Raw genomic sequence first — 18,846 nt, forward strand, 5'->3', positions numbered from 1 at the left:
AGACAACACGGGAAAACAGAAAAAGAGCAGAGAAGGAGCGCAGAAAAGAAGTGGAAAGGGGAGCAAAACACACACAGAGCACGGAATCAAGAACACCAAAGGGCCCATGGAAATGGCTAAGAGCGGCGCTAAACTCACACCACGACAAATAGCAATCACCAGCAGGAGCGACTAAAAAACGTCCTCCTCTGACATGTCTACAAGAAAAATCACCTAAAAATGTCTGTCGATTGCCTCATGGAATACGAGAGGCCATCGCCACTTAACCAACCCAGAGAACCAGGACCTCGGAGCTTTTGACATATGTCTCCAGGAAACATGGTTAACGGAAAAACCGTCCCTGGACAGATTCGAGATTGCATTTGCATCAGCAACAAAAGGTCTGTTTGGCCATCCGTCCTCAGGGCTCTTGATAGCAACAAGGCTGAGCTCAGGAATTTCAATTACAAAAAAAAAATAACAGAGTCATATGGCATACTTGCAGTTTCTAACTTCATGGATCCAAAAAGACATCAGGCCAAGGGGAGAGGAACAGCAAAAATAGCTCTTAGAACGGTCTACTGGAACCCTGAGAAAACATCAACGGTAGACTTTTGCAACCAAGTAGCAAAGAGAATTGATGACATCCCTGTGGAAGATCCCCTGACACATATAATCATATGTGGAGATTTAAACGGTAAATGTAGCAGCATAAAGGACAACATGATGGTGAGGAAAATCAAAACTCCAGCGGAAGAAAGAGGAGCAACCTGGATGGCTCTCATGAAATCCAGAAATCTGCATAATGCCACAGTGGGGAAGTCCTGGGAGGTCATGATACCCACATGGGAGAGAGGCGAGTCCAGTGCAAACATCGACTACTTCTTCATTTCCCACAGTTTACTGTCATATATAGAAGACTATTCGGTCACCAAAACAACAGAGAGCGACCACAATCTTCTGGCCATAGCATGGACATCGCCACAGTTAGTGACCAAAAGCTATAATCACCAGATTGAGATGAATAACCAACAATCCCGTCTACGCCTCACAGCTGCGAATATTGAAAGCATTACGGAGAAGTACAAAACGGAATACAGTCTAAGGGAAAAAAGATGGAATGTCCGGACTACTTGCCTTTCCTACTACAGTACAGGATGAATACAAATGGAGACAAACCAGCGGTGCCCAGAAAACCCATGTATATGACAGAGAAGTGGTGGAAAAAAAAGAGCTCTGAGAAAAGTGAAAAGACAAACTATAAAAGCCAATTCACCGATGGCGTGGAACACATGGCTTCTGGAAAACAGGAAATACAAATAGTGGCTGCTAGGACTTAAACACGCAATGTTCCAAAAGGATGCAGAGGAAATGCTACGATTGCTGAGTACAAACAAAACCAGCGACTTTTGGGCTCTCATCAAAAGACCAGATAAGACGGTGGAAAATCGAACCGCCAACTCAGCAAGCGAAGGCGCATGGGTCAAATTCTTTGAAAACCTGTTTATGGCTCCATCAGACCACAAGCTGCCATCCGAAAGAGACTTAGAATCGCCATGGAACAACATATCCTCCACAGATGACATAAAGAGCATCATAACAAAACTTAAAAAATCAAGCGCACCAGGCTCGGATGGCCTAAGTAACATAGATCTAAAACAGAAAACTGAAGAATGGGCTAATTTCATCAGTATCCTCTTCGACCATTGCAGACAAACAAGAGCCATTCCAGCTTCATGGTCCAAAGCAGTGGTGGTACCGATCTTTAAACCAGGAAACATGGAAGATCCGAGCAACTATCGCCCCATCGCACTCCTCGACATAATAGGAAAAATCTTTGCCACCTTCCTTCTGACCCACTTCGAAACTGGGCCAGAACGTCACCAGCCAACGATCCATTCCAAATGGGATTTCTAAAAAAAGGGAGTACTACAGTCTACATCCTAATGCTAAACCTCATAAAATCAAAGGTCAAGCAAGGCTCCCCCACAGTCTTTTTGGCATTTGTAGACCTGTCACAGGCCTTTGACAGAGCGGATAGGCAAATACTGTGGGCCAAATTGGAAAAATGGAAATGCCCGAGGGAAGTGCTCGACCCAGAGATGGCCCTCCATACGAACACAAAGCTAAGAGTGCGTATGAAGAACCAAGGCCTCCTATCAAGAGAGATACCTTCGGAACGGGGAGTGAAGCAAGGCTGCCCGCTGGCCCCAGCGCTGTTCATTGCCTTTTTGGGGGACCTCAAAGAAGCTGAATCATCAATCAGCTCCTTTCCGTCTAAGCTGGGAAACATCAACATATCACATCTACTGTACGCAGATGATCTGATTATCTTAGATCAGACCCAAATTGGTCTGCAACGCCAACTCAGCAACCTGGCTCTATACATGGACATAAACAATCTAAAAATAAACAAAACCAAAACGAAAATAGTGATCTTTTGAAAGAATCAAGACAAGCTATAAGCGGGCTTTGGATAAAGTCGAAATCGAAGTGGTGCCAAGCTTCAAATATCTAGGAGTGTTCATTGACCACTCGGCGAACGAATCAGCAATGCAAACAGCTCTATGGGAAAAAGCGAAAAATCTTGCAGCCCCAAATGAAGACTATCGATACAAAATATGGCAAATTTTCACTGGTACCAGCGATACAGTATTACAAAGGAAAAGTAGTACCGACCCTCACCTACGGAATGGGTGCAACCGTGAGCATGCCAAACACAATCTTGTGGAAACTAGAGGGTTACCTATGGAAATCTGTACTAGGTTTACCAAAAGGGACTTCAATGGAGATCCTAAGGCGAGAACTTGGGCTGCTCTCCCTGGAAGCAACAGTGCAGCAATGCGCAATGCAACTGTTCAGGAACACCCTCTTATCAGACAGTCCGCCGATTTACAAGATCATTGCTACTGAAATAGCAAATCGCTACCTGAACATCCTAAATCTTTGGGTAGACAAGCTAAGAGAGAAGCTAACTGAGATCGCATGTACCAAAGAGGATCTGATAGCAAACCCTGTAAGAGTAAAATCCAAAATGGAAGCCCAAGGTTGGATTGAGACCCTAGAGAAAGCCCAAGCAAACAAACTTACCAAACATCTTCCTCCTAATTTCAACAGATTGAAAGTGCCCATCGCCTACTGCATTAAAATTTCCAAACAAACAGCTAAGGAAAACATATATGAGAGCACGGTTAAATCTTCTTCCGACACTTTAAATTCAGGCTATCAGGCTACAATCCAATACCAAAGACTGCAGGCTATGCGCCCAGACAAACCAACAGGAAACAACACGACATCTCCTACTACAATGCTCAGACCTAAGAGCCGTAAGAGCCACATACCTGAACAGCCTGTGCACAGGCCTGCCTGGAATGACAGAAGAAGAAGAAACCACATGGTGGAACAGGCTGATGTCAGGAGAAAAAACGAAATGGACAATAGCCACAGTTAAAATCCTAAAAAGTGCCTTTCAAAAGATCGCCACACAAACTGACACTTTGAACATTTGCCCGATCGAAGTCGCGGCTGAAAGATAACATCAGGCCTGAACGATCCCTCAAGCGAGGACGTCATCGTCCTCTTCCGCTTCCTCTGTGTGGTGCATTTCATGTCTTGTCCTTTCTTCTACTTCGCCCTGTGACTTCTGTTTCTTCTTCTTCTTTTCGTTTCTTTTCACTTCTTCTCTTCTTGGCTCATTCAGCATGACTAGTATCATTCTTGTCAAAATTGCAAATGCGATTATACACAAGTAAATAAAAAAATAAAAATAGTAAAACACATGTATTAGGATTAAGGATTCAGCATATCTAAAACAAAAAAAATTCTGCCCCTGTACTGAAAATCGGCAGCAATGTCTATCACATGCCCTTTGTGACTAGTTGGTGCAGCACCCCTTCCCTGTCTGTGCCCCATTTAGTAATATATGTTGTGAAAGATGAGGGTGCATGCTTTATCTTCAATGGAAAAATTACACAACTGAAACCTCAGCTCTTAAGACTACAAAGGAAAGAACATCTTAAGAAACCGGTAAGCACTGAGATACATTGGTCACCGCAAGGGGGCGTACCTATTGCCTCATGCTGTGAAAACCCACATCCTCCTCTCTTCTAGAATATATATTAAAGGCGTGCTAGAAGGGTACTAAACGAAAGCCTGCAAATATGGGGGCTGAGCTTTATCTCGTCGTCACTGCTTTTATTCTTTCACTGCTAATTCAAGAAGGTAAGTCTTTCTCCAATTAATTTCTCTGAAATCGAACGCATGGCTAGGTATTGAGATGAATGTATGAAATCGTTCTGATATATATATATATATATATATATATATATATATATATATATATATATATATTCCCAGTGTGCAGCATTTAGACTCATTACATGGCCTGCGGTAGCAGGCATGTAGTTATGGTTAAGTTGCTAAACCCATAGGAAGAGCACTTTCTGGATGGCCTATAACTTTGCATCCCCTGGACGAATCCTCACCAAACTTTGCAAATAAAGTATATGGCCCACTCTGTTGCAAAGTTTGGTGACGTTTGGTTAAGAGGGGGCAAAGATATGGGAGTCCCAAAAAAAAATGTTCCCCATAGACATAATGGGAAAATACTTTGCTCATGCCTACAGCCCAAACCGCTGGACGGATTTTCACCAAATTTGCAGCAGGAGGAGCGGCTTGGTCCGGAAAGCGTGGATTCATTTTTCTGTTCGGTACGCTTTCTGGCCTCTGATTGGCCTGAAAAATTTGCTGACTTTTGCGTGATCCACGGACATTGGGACGCGGCCGCCCTTTGGGTGGTGAGAAAACGTGAAATGCCTTGGTTTTCCTGAAACGCCCGCCATCTTGGATTCGCTGACATTTTTGGGGTCCGTGGACAGCTCGGTGAAAACATAAAAAAAAGCAACATTGCACTTGTCAAACTCAACAATCTCTGGGGATGTGGGGGGATGAGGATGGGAAATGGCCATAAGAAGCCAAAAAACGGGTTGTGTCACCCCCGACAGTCCGCGAACACTCCAGATGTCCTTGGGCAGTCCTGTGGTGTTCGCGGACACTTCAGATGTCCTAGGACATCTGTACCTATTTCTGCATTACAGGGTTGGAGAACGGCAGTTTTTGGATGGCTTATAACTTTTGCGCCACTCAATGAAACTGCATGTAATTTTGCAATTACATTCTAGAACTAATCCTGAATGGTTTCGCAAAGTTTTGTGAGATTCTGTCAAGAGGGGGCAAAATTAGAGGGGGGGTCTCAAAATATTGTAAAGGCATATAAATGTGGTGTCATTTGACGAATCTGCACAACATTTGGCAAAACGATTTTGGATCTAGATATAAATGGTTTTCTAAAGTTTGGTGGGATTTTCTCAAGAGGGGGTGAAATTAGAGGGGGGTCTCAACATTTTTAGATAGCTTATAAATGTGTTGCTATTTGATGAATGTGGACAAATGTTTTGAGAAAGATTATAGACCCAACCTTCAATGTTTGTGTAAAGACTAAATAGATTTTGTCAAGTGGGGGCTAAGTTATATGACTATTGTATGTACATACATTTTGACACTTGTCAAAAAATAAAACACGGGCACATTTGCAAAACCATGCTTTAATGTCCTTGCCAATGCTCCCCACGAGTTTGCTCGAAATCTGCCCATGTTTTATTTTTTTAAAGTGTCATTTGTGATGTCATCTTTGATGTCCTGGGTGTTAGTTTTAGCAGTGCGCGGTGGTGGCGCGAGTTATGGTTGCCTAGCTTACCATAACTGGTGAATTTCTGAGGTTTTTCGGTTTTACCTGTAACCATATACATATGCCCTGCGTGCAGCATTTAGACTCATCCGCGTCAGCTGGCATCACACTCCCAGTCACAGCATTTCCAGACTGTCTGTCCCTGAGAAAACAGAATTGTGATTTTCAGATTTATGCAAGCAACACAAAGACAAGAGAAGAACAAGGTCATTTTCTCATTGGGGTGGAATTGCAGTGATGTGTAAAGTTGTGCGGCGCCCACCGAGACCTCCAGTTGTGATTTAGACCTTATCTATGGTTGGCATTCCTATATGCCTATTTTGTTCAGAAAGTTCGTGTTTCTACTGTTGATTCTGATTTTCCGTTGTGTGGGCCTGGTTCATGCATTTTTGTGCGTGGGGCAAAGTCGATTTGCACTGCCAACAAACACCCTAATTCACAGAGCGGTGCAAAGTGTATTTTTGCAGTGCAAAGCGACTTTGCACCAGTGCAAAGACAGTGCAAATTCACTTTGCACAGCAAAAATACACTTTACACCGCTCTGTGAATTAGGCCGTTTGTCACTTAAGTTAAATGTCTCTGATGAATGGGGGGGCGAGCAGCAAAAGGAAGAAGAGTATGAAATGTCAAGCAGAGAGAAGGGGAGACAGGGGGAAAGGCGAGGGGTAGGGGGGCAAAGGCACGCGGGCATTGAGACAAGAGGAAGGATGCAGAGGTGAACTTGGGAGAGAGGGAAGAGGAGGAAGCAGGTTGGTGTATGGTGCCCCCACCCGGGTTATCCAGATCTCAGATTGAGGAGGAGAAGAGTGGGGAGCACATAAGAGTACGGGAAATCAGGCGAAGCCTGTCCCAGGTGTAGGGCTGGGGTGATGTGGAAGGGGAAAGGAATGTTTTGTGATAGCGTGGGTGGGGGCGGCTTCATTAAGATGGACCAGAGACCACTACAGGAGAAAGGGTGGTATGTATGCTCGAAGCGTGTTTGGCAACAAATTGTCCATGTGAGGCAGTCTAGGTAGTTTGGCAGCAGGATGGGTTCGAGGTGTGCCCCAGTTGCCTAGTTAAATCATAGTGGCTTGTTAACCCAGGATTACTTTGTACATTTTTCCACGGTGTAGACACTGGAGTAGTAATTCTACCTTTGTTTAGCTGGGAAGCCAAATGTGGCACTGTCTAGCATAGACTGCCAAGGTTGTATGTATTCGGAGAACAGAAGGGTAGGATAGGCTGCTATGGATGTTCTAGATTATGTGCTAAGCCTGGCAGGCAGAAAGAGGGGGCACTCTTGTGATAAACTAATAATATATTGTCTGAGAGTGCAGTCGCTGCACAGCTCAGAGTTCCTGTGTTGGAGGCTGTGTGTATTACATGACTGTAACATATAAGGCCATGGCATGTTTGTTGATTCTATAGTGGTGTATGCCACAGCAAGGCAATCTCACAGAAGTGAGGGCTGGGGGGCGGGGGGAGGTGAGGATTCTTTCAGCAATCCATGTCAGCACCAGTCAGCCTAAAGAACAGCAGTGAAGAGCCCCATTAAGACACTTCCGGCTTGGGGTGGGTTTCTGTATGAAGGATCTCAGGTAAGGATACAGTCCTGAGGTTGTTCCTGAGCAGTCATTGGGCCCTGCCAGCAGAACGCCGGGGGATTCTGGGGGGGGGGGGTTGGAGACTGGCCCCCTCTTAGGCAGTTAATAGGCATGTCTGTGAATAATCTACATATAACCACGCCTTTCCAAGAACCCCACTGGGGTTTAGTTGTCGATAAGGTTAGCAGATGGCAGAAAGATGAACTGGAAAACAGCTCAGTTTTACTGGGTAACCTGCATTTGTACAGCACAAAACAGTTTTCAGTACCCTAGAACCACTTCTAAAAACAACTGGTGGGGTTAGTTGTATGTCAATGTCTACTTTTCTGTTTGGGGATTTTGAAATACCTTACATCCCTTTGTCCCTTTGCTCTTCCTCTTCCTTCCATTCCCCTCACTTTTCCCTTTTTTTCAGCTTTCTCCCAACTGTCCTTTCTTTTCCTTCCCTTTCTTTCCCTTTCGAATCATACATATCTATGAGGAGTATGGACATCCATCAGACTGAGTGGGGTGAAGGAATTAGGGATCTCACTCTTTTTTCACATATATGGCTGCAAGCCAGCAGGGTTGCATTAAATCTGCCAAAACACAAATGAATTCCCTCCAACGTGCATTCAGACCTGCGTACTTTGCTAGCAGCAGCATACATTGGATTCTGGGCAGGACCCAGACATGTACATGCTTCCCAAGGGCTTTCGAAAATCCAGGCGGGCTTACATTGAAACCAGTCAGGCCCACATTCATTTGCAACGAACCCCCAGGGATGGTATTTTTGGAGAAGCAAGGAGAACCCATTATAGTTCATTTCAGAGAGTGAGATTGAGGGTAGCTAGAGTGGCAGAAAATGGGTAAAATGGAGAGGAGGAAATAAAAGTCACAACAGAGAAAGGATTAAAGTGAGTGTACAAGAGATAGGAGAAGACATTAGTGAAAGGAGGGAGATAGGGAGCAAAATAAAAGTGGAGAAAGATGCGATGAAGGCTTCAAAGGGAGATGATAGATAAGAGACCAAATGGGGGAAATTGAGAGAAAAAGAAAAAGGAGTGAGAGACCTAAAAGGCAGACTGACATACAGTGTGACAGAAATAGAGAAGGGTGAGAAAAATGGGGGTGAAGCAAAGATGAGAGAAAGGAGAAGAGGGAAATAGATCAAGAAGGAGGTGAGAGATGCAATGGCAGAGAGATGGGAGTAGAGGGGTAAAGTGGAGATGGAGCGAGGGAGAGACGGACATTCTAAGAGGGATACAGACAGTGAGAGAGGTGGAGTAAAAGAAAAAGAGTGAGGGTAGAGACACTGTGGGCCTCATTACGAGTTTGGAGGTAGCCATGCCGTCATTACCGGCATGGCTGCCTACAAACTCGTGTCCGGGTCCCGAAAAAAGGGAATTACCGGGCCATTCCAACTTTTGCGGGCCCGGTAATTACCATTTTTGGGACCCATAGGGCTCAATGGGAATGGGGAGGATGCTAACAATCGACCCATTAATGACGGGTCCGTTGTTAGCATCCTGGTCTTCTCGCGGGTATCGGCATGCACATTGGCCAGACCAGACGTGCAGACCGCCACCTGCGAGCAAACTCGTAATGTGGCGGCCCGGTATGAACGGTACCAGTACCTTACCAGAACCATTCATACCACGGCTTCCAGGGTCGTAATGAGGCCCTATGGGTCCCCTTATGTTGTATAAGTGGTGGTAAGACTGCCAAGCAGATTTACTACTACCACCTGTGGTAACTGTGTCTCCACCTAATTATGTGTTTCTGTGAGTTCCCATTCTGAACCCCAGTGGGACTTCATTAGGGAATTACAGTTTGTTGTTTCGCCTTCATTGTTGGGGGTAAAACAGTCAAGCACATGCAAGAGGATTTACAGCTTAAGGCCCGCTTCATGGAAAAGTGCACAGAAATCCTGCAACGGCCGCGCGCCGAGATACTCACTGCGTGAGCCTGCACACAGTGACCACAAAAGTGATGGGTGGGAGGATTCGAATGAATCTGAACCACTGGCAATTGCTCTGGGCAACCTTCCACCCCACCGTTTTTAGCCCGTCTGCGCCATTGCAAAAGGGGTCCAGCCATATGCAAATCAGTCAGCTGCCGCCACCAATGGCAGCAGCCCAGCCTGAACTGCTAGGCCAGGTCCCCTCTGCACAGAAAACCAAGCAACCCCAGACATGTTTCGGCCTTGTTGGACCTCCTCAGTGAGGTGCAGCCTGGTTCCCTATGGTGCAGCGAGCAAGGGACCCACATCTGGGCATACCCTCTCTCACATGGAGAGACAAACTGTGACCACAAAAGTGATGGGTGGAAGGTTTCGAATGAATCTGAACCACTGGCAATTGCTATGGGCAACCTTCCACACCACAATTTTTTAGCCCGTCTGCACCATTGCAAAAGGGGTCCAGCCATGTGCAAATCAGTCAGCTGCCGCCACCAATGGCAGCAGCCCAGCCCGAACTGCTAGGCCAGGTCCCCTCTGCGCAGAAAACCAAGCAACCCCATACATGTTTCGGACTTGTTGGACCTCCTCAGTGAGGTGCAGCCTGGTTCCCTATGGCGTAGCGAGCAAGGGACCCACGTCTGGTCATACCCTCTCTCACATGGAGAGACAAACTGTGACCACAATAGTGATGGGTGGAAGGTTTCGAATGAATCTGAACCACTGGCAATTGCCCTGGGCAACCTTCCACACCACCATTTTTTAGCCTGTCTGCGCCATTGCAAAAGGGGTCCAGCCATGTGCAAATCAGTCAGCTGCCGCCACCAATGGCAGCAGACCAGCCTGAACTGCTAGGCCAGGTCCCCTCTGCACAGAAAACCAAGCAACCCCAGACATGTTTCGGACTTGTTGGACCTCCTCAGTGAGGTGCAGCCTGGTTCCTTATGGCGCAGCGAGCAAGGGACCCACGTCTGGGCATACCCTCTCTCACATTGAGAGACAAACTGTGACCACAAAAGTGATGGGTGGAAGGTTTCGAATGAATCTGAACCACTGGCAATTGCTCTGGGCAACCTTCCACACCACCGTTTTTTAGCCCGTCTGCGCCATTGCAAAAGGGGTCCAGCCATGTGCAAATCAGTCAGCTACCGCCACCAATGGCAGCAGCCCAGCCCGAACTGCTAGGCCAGGTCCCCTCTGCACAGAAAACCAAGCAACCCCAGACATGTTTCGACATTTTTCTGTGTGCTCTGCGTGTTCATGGAATTGTTCACGCAAAGTGACCGTATATGCATGTCACGGCCAGAATGCCCCAAACATGCCCCACGCAAATCAAACATTTTCCAGGCACAGCCACCTTTGCATGCTCCTCGGGCTCAAATACATGCACCCTCAGAAGTGCATGGGGAACTCCGCAAGCAGGCCTGCATCTCGGGGACCCTGCGCAGGGACCCCTGTAACTGTTACTGGCACCATGACAACATGTATACAATTTATCGTAACGGGTAAAACTCAGAAAATGTTTGTTCGAACCCACGTAAACCGTTCCTGCACCCTGCTACACTATATACAAACACCCCTAAAATAGATCGGAAACCCAGCTGCGTGCACGCACCCCTAAATCCGACACCTGATCTAACCTCTGGGCGGTGATTCCTATGCGCAATTGTCTGTTCGCCTGCCTTCAGGTGGAGGATAGTATGAGGGCTTTGCTTGGCCATTTCCCTGCCGGGAAGTTGTGCGGTTGTATCCCTGAATACTTATAGTTCTATGCAATTGTGGGCATGCGATGGACTGCCTGCGGGATGTACCGCGTCACACCCACTTTCTCGCATGTTCTTCCCCATTTTTGGTGTTCCTCACCCTCCCCCCCCCCTCTGCACAAGCCACGCCCATACTCTGCATGGTGTCGCACAAGGCACTCGGCATCTCGCAGGGGAGTTCGGGGCCACTACGAAATCCATGCAAGTCCAAGGAAAACTCCACGCATTCGATTCCATGGATCGACAAGATGATTACGCAAGCAGTTTGCCACGCAAGTTCCCTATTTTCTGGGCAACTGATTCCATGAATCATGCCCTATGGGTTTACAAAACCCATAATCGAGCAGACAAGAATAACAGGCGGTAATAGCATTACCACCTTTTTTTCACTTACCTCCAAATATGTATTGAGGATCTAAGGAAGGGACTGAAGGAGATAAGAGAGAAGCGACAGTCAGAAAGACTTTAGTCAGATAGTGATGGAAGATTGACAAAGCGTGTGTGCGAGAGAGAGAGAAAGGCCCTGATTCATGGAATCTGCTGCATGGAAAATAGGGACTTTGTATGCCAAACCATGCCAAAATTCGTTTGTCGATTCATGGAATCATGCGGGGACTTTGCACAGGCTCGGCACGTCTCTGAGAGCGGCCAAGTGCCTTACGCAGAGTAGGGGACGGAACTCAGAAAATGAGGAAGAACAAGGGAAAACGTGGCTGTAACGAGGGACGGCCCGCAGGCAGTCCATCACATGCACACAAATGCGTGGAACGTGACGTATTCAGGGATCCGCCCTCACAAACTGTCGTTGGTGTAATGGCAAAGCCATCATTCTATCTGCCACTCGAAGGCAGGCGTACAGAGACTTGCCCTTAGGATTCACCACACAGAGCTGAGATTGCATGTTGGATCTAGGGGTGTGTGTACACAGCCAAGTTTGGATCTAACTTAGGGGTATGTGTACGTGGTGTAGCGGGGTACAGGAACAGTTTACGGGGGTTCACACGCAGATTTTACTGGGTGTTACCTGAGTTACGGTAATTCATACGCATGTTGTCGGGGTGCTGTGACAGTTACAGGGGACCCCGTGCCGTGTCCCTGAGGTGCATGCCTGGTTGCGAAGGACCCCATGCAATGTTTCAAGGGTGCATGTGTTCACGCCCGAGGAGCACGCAAAGGTAGCTGTTTCTGCCTGCTTTTGCTTTGTGTGTGGGCGTATCAGGGGCGTTCCGGCCACGACTTGTGTAAATGGTTACTTTGCGCAAACAATTCCATGAATACGCAGAGCGCTCAGAAGAACTGCGGGCAGGCTCATGCAGAGTAGCTCTCGGCGCTGCAGGCATTGTGGGATCTCTGCACACTTTTCTATGAATCGGGCCCAAAGAGAGAGAAAGAGAAAAAGAGACAGAGAGGGATAGAAAGGGCTCAAAGGACATGTACAAGTTCGAATTTGAAGAGGCACATTTCACCATTCAGGAAACAAGCATTTACAAAGCCAGTAGTGCTGGCTTTGGTATAAATGCAGTTCAGGCATTTGTAAGGCATGCCATGTTTGCCAGCTACTGCCATCATTTGCCCGCACACTATCATTATTTACGTTGGTACTCATCCCTTGACGGTTATGGCTATCATATGCCAGCCAAGGGGCAGGTAGTCACTTTACACGTTTTGCCATAAAAGGTCCAGGTATTTACAACACAGCCAGGGATTGCCGTGAAATGCTGCATTACTCACAACGTTCGCCAGGCATTGTGAGGCGGGGGTGGAAAGTGAAACAAAGCTTCTATCGCTGCGGCCTCCTGCTCCCTTCTTTTGAAATGTAACAACCTCTGTACTATTGACCATTTGTATAGTATAGGCCATTTACATAGTGAATTGTCTCTTGTCTCTTACTACCAGGTAGCATTATTGCCCAGCTCAATGGCTTGCATTTTATTCAGAGCAGGAGGATGGCATTCTAAATCAGTGTGCCCTGTCTTCATTTGTGCCATGATTATACAGAGACATTAACAGCATTTCAGTTAACCCACTGAGCTACCGCGTTGCTTGACTCTACCATATCTGTTGTACATCTGTACAACAGTGTGCAGCCTTTTGTGCGGGAAAAGGAGTTACTTCTTCATACATTTTTATTTTTGTGTGCCGCCACTTTTTATTCATCACGGAATGCACTTGTGTGAAAATACAGGTCCCCAAAATACACTAACGTGGAGGAAAATGCTACGACACAGTGGAAACCCTACATTATTATCGAATCCAGTTTCAAAACACATCGGACCTGATTTACAAACATGTTTTAACATGGGAAAGTCCCATTGAAAATGTTTATGTAAATAGGGCCCCTCGTGTGTTAAATACATCTTTGTTACTTCACCCCACTCATTGACTATTTTCAGAGCTTAATAATACACATTTGTCATTTATATAGTGCTACGAACCCTCAGATATCTGAGCACTGCTTATTATTACCCACGGTGTGTGGTGCTCATTTATCGACCTCGGAAGGATGAAAGGCTGAGTTTGGCCCTGCTGGGAACTCCGTTAGCAAGCTCTGCGCGGATGTCAACGGGAGCGCTCTACTCACTGTGCCAATTGACCGGCTAGAGTAAAAGTGCCTTATAGTTACCCAAGATTGTCCTCCAGCCTAGAGAACTGTCAGTTGAAGGGGCCAGTTTCACCCAGAACTCTCGCAAAACAAAATATGTGACAACCAAATGTATGTCAAGGCAAGCGCCACCCACTCCTGCGAGTTTTAGCCCGCGGCACCTGGCCTGCTGTGGGTTCGAGACAGGTACGTAAATAAAACACCAGAACTAAAAGTCCCAGCATGCAAGGTGCCAATGATTGAGAAGCCTGGCCTGAGAGAAGACGGCCCCCATAACAGCCATCAGCCACAACACTGCATTTTTTTGCTATAAATACATTTTAAAACGGCCATGAAGAACTGAGGTCACAACATTTTGAAACTGCCCAACCGCGGCAGCAAAGGTTCGTTTTATTCTGATGAGCTCAGAGCATTCAGAGTGCCCACATCCCAGACGTGAGAAAGTTAGAAAGAGACCTTTTTAGTTTTGGCAATTAGGTGGGGCCAATAAGATGAAACTATTGCATTCACGTACCAACAGGGATAAATGACATTCAAGGAGGGACATAAGGCTTGTGGGTATTGTTTGTTTATTTACCAACCCATTCACTGCCCATGGCAATACTAATCTTTATGGCCATTCCCACCCAGGACCTGCCCCTCCCTGCCCGAAATGACCCCCTCAACGGAGCTCTTCCAGCTCGCATCAATCAAGCCTTACCATCAAACATTTCACTCGAAGTACCTGCCAATGTTTTTAAAAAGCAGGCGTCTGAGAGGTAATGACTTAGGCCCTGATTCATGGAAAAGTGTGCATTAATCCCACAAAGGATGAGCTTCGAGAAGGACACAGCGCAAGCCGAGCCTGCACGCAAAACTGTTTCTGCATGCTCCGCGTCTGGAATTGTTCATGCAAACCACAGCCGGAACGCCCGAGACAATCCCTCATGCAAAAACAGCCAGAAGCAGTACCTTTGCATGCTCCCAGTGCGCAAATACATGCTCCCTCAAAGCAATCCATGGGATGCCCCGCAAGCAGGCCTGCATCTCAGGGACCCTGTACAGTCCCTCGTAACTGTTATCGGCACCCTGACAACATGGGTATGATTAATCGTAACTCGTGAAAAACTCAGAAAATCTGTGTGCGAACGCCCGTAAACCATTCCTGCACCCTGCTACTTTTCAAGCTCACACCCCTAAATTAGATCAAAACCCTGGTTGCGTACACGCACTCCTAAATCTGACACCGATCTTACCTCTGTACAGTGAATCCTATGCGTAAGTGCCTGTACGCCTGCCTTAGGGTGGCAGATAGTATGATGGCTTTGCATGGTCATTTCCCTGCTGAGAGGTTGCATGGTTGGATCCATGGATAAGCTTGGTTATGCGCATTTGTGGACGTGCGATGCACTGCCTGCGGCCCGTCTCTCGTAACGCCCACTTTTTCACATGCTCTTCCCCATTTTCTGTGTTCTGCCTCCTTCCCAGCCCTCTGCGCAAGCCATGGCCACGCTCTACATGGTGTCTCGCGCAAAGCCCTCGACCGCTCGCAGAGGTGTGCTGGGCCGCCACGAGATTACAAAAGTCCAAGGAAAATCCTGCGCTTTCGATTCCACAAATCGACAAGCAGGATTTTGCATGCCCTTTGGCGTGCAACTTCCCTATTTCCCGGACAAATAATTCCATGAATCGGGCCCTGGATTGAAGCTTTAAATGCACTACTAGTGTCATAAAACTGTCTTACAAGGTCTGCCTTCAGCATGTCACTGAAGTCCATTTAAAAAAGAGCATTGACAAAACCAACACTTTTGCGTAGAGTATTACGCCTTTTCCAGGCACTGCCATTATAGGCCTAGTTACTTTAAACTATCTGCCATCAATGGCCAGTTTATACCACTTTGTCAGCGCCTGGCAAATGCATTTCCTATGCCTACACAAAAGCCAAACCTGTTGCCATTGCTTGTTTGATGAGTAAGAGAGGGACGCAGCCAACACCCTTTTAAAATGCACTCAACAGAACAGCTTATTTGCAGTCAAAAAGAACCTACCAAACATCACATTTCCAGGATCATAATCAATGCTGCCAATCCTAGATAGGCAATGTTTCAAGGGGGAGCAATAGTGGGAAGGACAGAAAATCGCCCCTCTCTTGCTGGTCCATAATAAAACAGCAGTAAAGATTGCACTTGGCATTAGATATGTAAACAAGATATATGCACTGTCTAAAGTATGCACGATTAATTCAGCATATTCTCCTCTTCTAGTAGTTAAAGGAAAGTAAAATGTTGGCATCACTGAATTATATCACCTTGTCATGATTTCCATTCATCAATGAAGTGCTCAAAGAATCGAGTAATTATAGAGAGCAGAATAACGGCACCAAACCGTGTCATAACAGGGCAGTTTCTCCAAGTAAAACCGTGCACACCAATATTAAAAACTAGCTGTACCCTGCGTTTCATACTGCGATCTAGCACAGTATCTCTATATACATACCATGCTCTCTCGCTCTCTCTCTCTTTCTCTCTCTCACTCTCTCTCTCTGTCTCTCTCTCTCTGTCTCTGTCTCTCTCTCTCTCTGTCTCTCTCTCTTTCTCTCTCTCTCTCTTTCTCTCTCTCTCTTTCTCTTTCTCTCTTTCTCTCTCTCTCTCTCTCTCTGTCTCTCGTTCTCTCTCGCTCTCTTTCTCTCTCTCTCTCTGTCTCTCTCGCTCTTTCTCTATTTCTCTCTCGCTCTCTCTCTCTCTTTCTCTCTCTCTCTCCCTCTCTCTCTCCCTCTCTCTCTCTTTCTCTCTCTCTCTCTCTTTGTCTCTTTCTCTCGTTCTCTCTCTCTCTCTCTCTGTCTCTCTCTCTCTCTCTCTCTCTTTCTCTCTCTCCCTCTCTCTGTCTGTCTCTCTCTCTCTCTCTCTTTCTGTGAGAGACAGTTTGTCATGTACGCGTTTGCTAGAGCTACCCCAGCAGTTGCTCAAAGCTGTAAAACAGACAAAAAAGTAAAGGGCTCATTATGAGTTTACTGGTAATTTAGTAATTCCACAAAATGATCTCCTAAGTCATTTACCATTATCGCGATTCTATCCAGCTAAACTACCACTGGATTACGAGCAGTGAGTGATAAATCACTCTAAATCCCTAATGGGGCGATTCATGGAATTTCATGCAGAAATCGGGCAAAGGCTGTGCACCGAGGACACAGCGCGATCCTGCACACAGAAAGAAAAATGCACGCAATGCGTATTCATGGACTTGTTTGCGCAAAGTAACCGGATTCGCAAGTCACAGCTGGAACGCCCCCGACACGCCCACACACAAACCAGGAAACTGCCAGATCAGCTACCTTTGTGCAGTCCTCCAGGCGCAAATACATGCACCCTTCAAACAGTGCATGGGGTCCCCCGTAAGCAGGCCTGCGACTCGGGGTACCCCGTAACTGTATCCGACACCCTGACAAAATGCGCATGAAATATCGTAACTCTGCAGTAACTCGGGAAATGTATGTACCCACTTAAACATTCCTGTAACCCACTATACAGTGTACGTGCACCCCTACGTTACATCAGAACCCCGATGTGAGTGCACACACCCTGAAATCCAACATGCAATCACACCTGCATGCTGAAAATCCTGTGCACAAGTTTACTTATGCCAGCCTTCGGGTGGCAGATCCTATGAAGGACGTGCGATCGATTCCATGAATATGTTGCGTGCCGTGCATTAGTGGGTATGTGAGGGACTGCCTCCAGGCTGTCCCTCGGAACGCCCACTTCTTTGTAAGTTAGTCTGAATTTCTGGTGTTCCGCCCCCTTCCGAGCCCTCTGCGCACGCCATGCTCACCGTCTGCTTTGAGTTTCACACAAGGCCCTCGACCGCTCGCACAGGCATGCCAGGCCAGTGCAAAATCCATGTAAGTCCAGGAAAAGTACTGTGCATTCTATTCCATGAATCGACAAACAGGGTTGCGCACAGAGATTAGGGGCATATTGGGGGCAAATATCCTATTTTCTGCACGATAAATTCCATGAATCGGCCCCCATTGTCCGAAGTGTGTAGGCCTCTACAGGGACTTGTTTCAGTTTCACCCTGAGCGGTAATTCTAATGCGGTAAATTCACTGACTTTTGACCTTTAAATAAAGGATCTTTAATCAGCATTTTGCAGGACGTAAACCCTTCACTTTGGGGTTAATCCCCAGAATTCGGCAGTGCGGTAAATGTGGCAAGCATTGGAAGGACTGTGGTAGCTATTTTAACAGGGCTGTCTTCAAGGCCTTCCAGAAAGCCAAGTCATTAACCTCCAATCTAATGGAGTTGGGTAGTCCATTCCATACTTGGACTGCCATTACCGGGAAAGATCTCCCTAGCCCATTAGTGCGTTTGAATGCAGGGCAGACAAATTGGAGCTGTGCACTATTATTCACCACTATCCTCTATAAAGTCCAACAAATAGAAAACTCTTGGGGCGCACCCTTTAGTAGCCAAACTACTCACCCCATTGCAGCTCAATCTATCCATGAAAACACCTGTCCAACAGTGCATTGCAGGCATGTTACTGTATTGCACTGTGAATGAATGTCTGTATGCGTTGTCTAACCGTGGGTGTGCTTTCTCTAGCACTCCACACTGATTTGTATATGCATGGTCACTGTTCATCCGCACGATGCTAGGAAGAATTGTACCCTGATAGGCAGGCCTGTAGGGGAAAGCAGGCATCTCTCAGAAACAGTGCCTCCTAATCTTGCTATATTGGTTCTTAAGACAATAAAGGATCTCCAGAGTAGGAAGGATGAGCTCCATATGGGCCATAAATTGGGGATTGCCTGCTCTGGAAAGGTCAAGACCAGACGGAGGTTTGACGACCCCGATTCTCAACATCCGCTTTTCAAACGCTGGCCAATGTGGTGCACTGGGATCCTGTGGACTGTGCAATTTTGTAGTGTCCACGCTCAGGGAAAGCAGTCATCAGGAGGCAGTGAGGACACGGGAACCAGGAAGTACAAACAGGTAAGTACTTTATTGGTTGCTGGGTTTAAATCGGAAGCATGGGGAGACTATGGTATATGCATCCTTCTGTAAGTCTGTCCCATCCTGTTAGTCTCTAACCGTCATTCCTGGAACCCTCAGAGGGGATATGGTTCCAGGATACACCAGCATTCCATGGCCTGCACTGCCTAGTGCAGTGCAAGACAACACTGCACATTGGCGGCTACCTCTGGCCATTTGGGCCACTATTCCTTCATAAAACCCTAATGTAGTTACGAGT

General features: G+C 46.7%; 1 protein-coding gene across 1 annotated transcript in view; it reads left to right on the plus strand.

The window, feature by feature from the left end:
• Nucleotides 1-4,119: 4,119 nt before the first annotated feature.
• Nucleotides 4,120-18,846, plus strand: part of GZMA (granzyme A) — a 73,440-nt gene continuing 58,713 nt past the window's right edge. Inside the window, exon 1 of the mRNA XM_069627274.1 lies at nt 4,120-4,200. Within this exon, the coding sequence (XP_069483375.1) occupies nt 4,140-4,200 (61 nt within the window). The 5' untranslated portion in view covers nt 4,120-4,139. The remainder of the gene's footprint in view (nt 4,201-18,846) is intronic.

This window comes from Ambystoma mexicanum, chromosome 6p (genome assembly GCF_040938575.1).
Source record: "Ambystoma mexicanum isolate Mex_15411 chromosome 6p, UKY_AmexF1_1, whole genome shotgun sequence".
Taxonomy (NCBI): Eukaryota; Metazoa; Chordata; class Amphibia; order Caudata; family Ambystomatidae; genus Ambystoma; species Ambystoma mexicanum.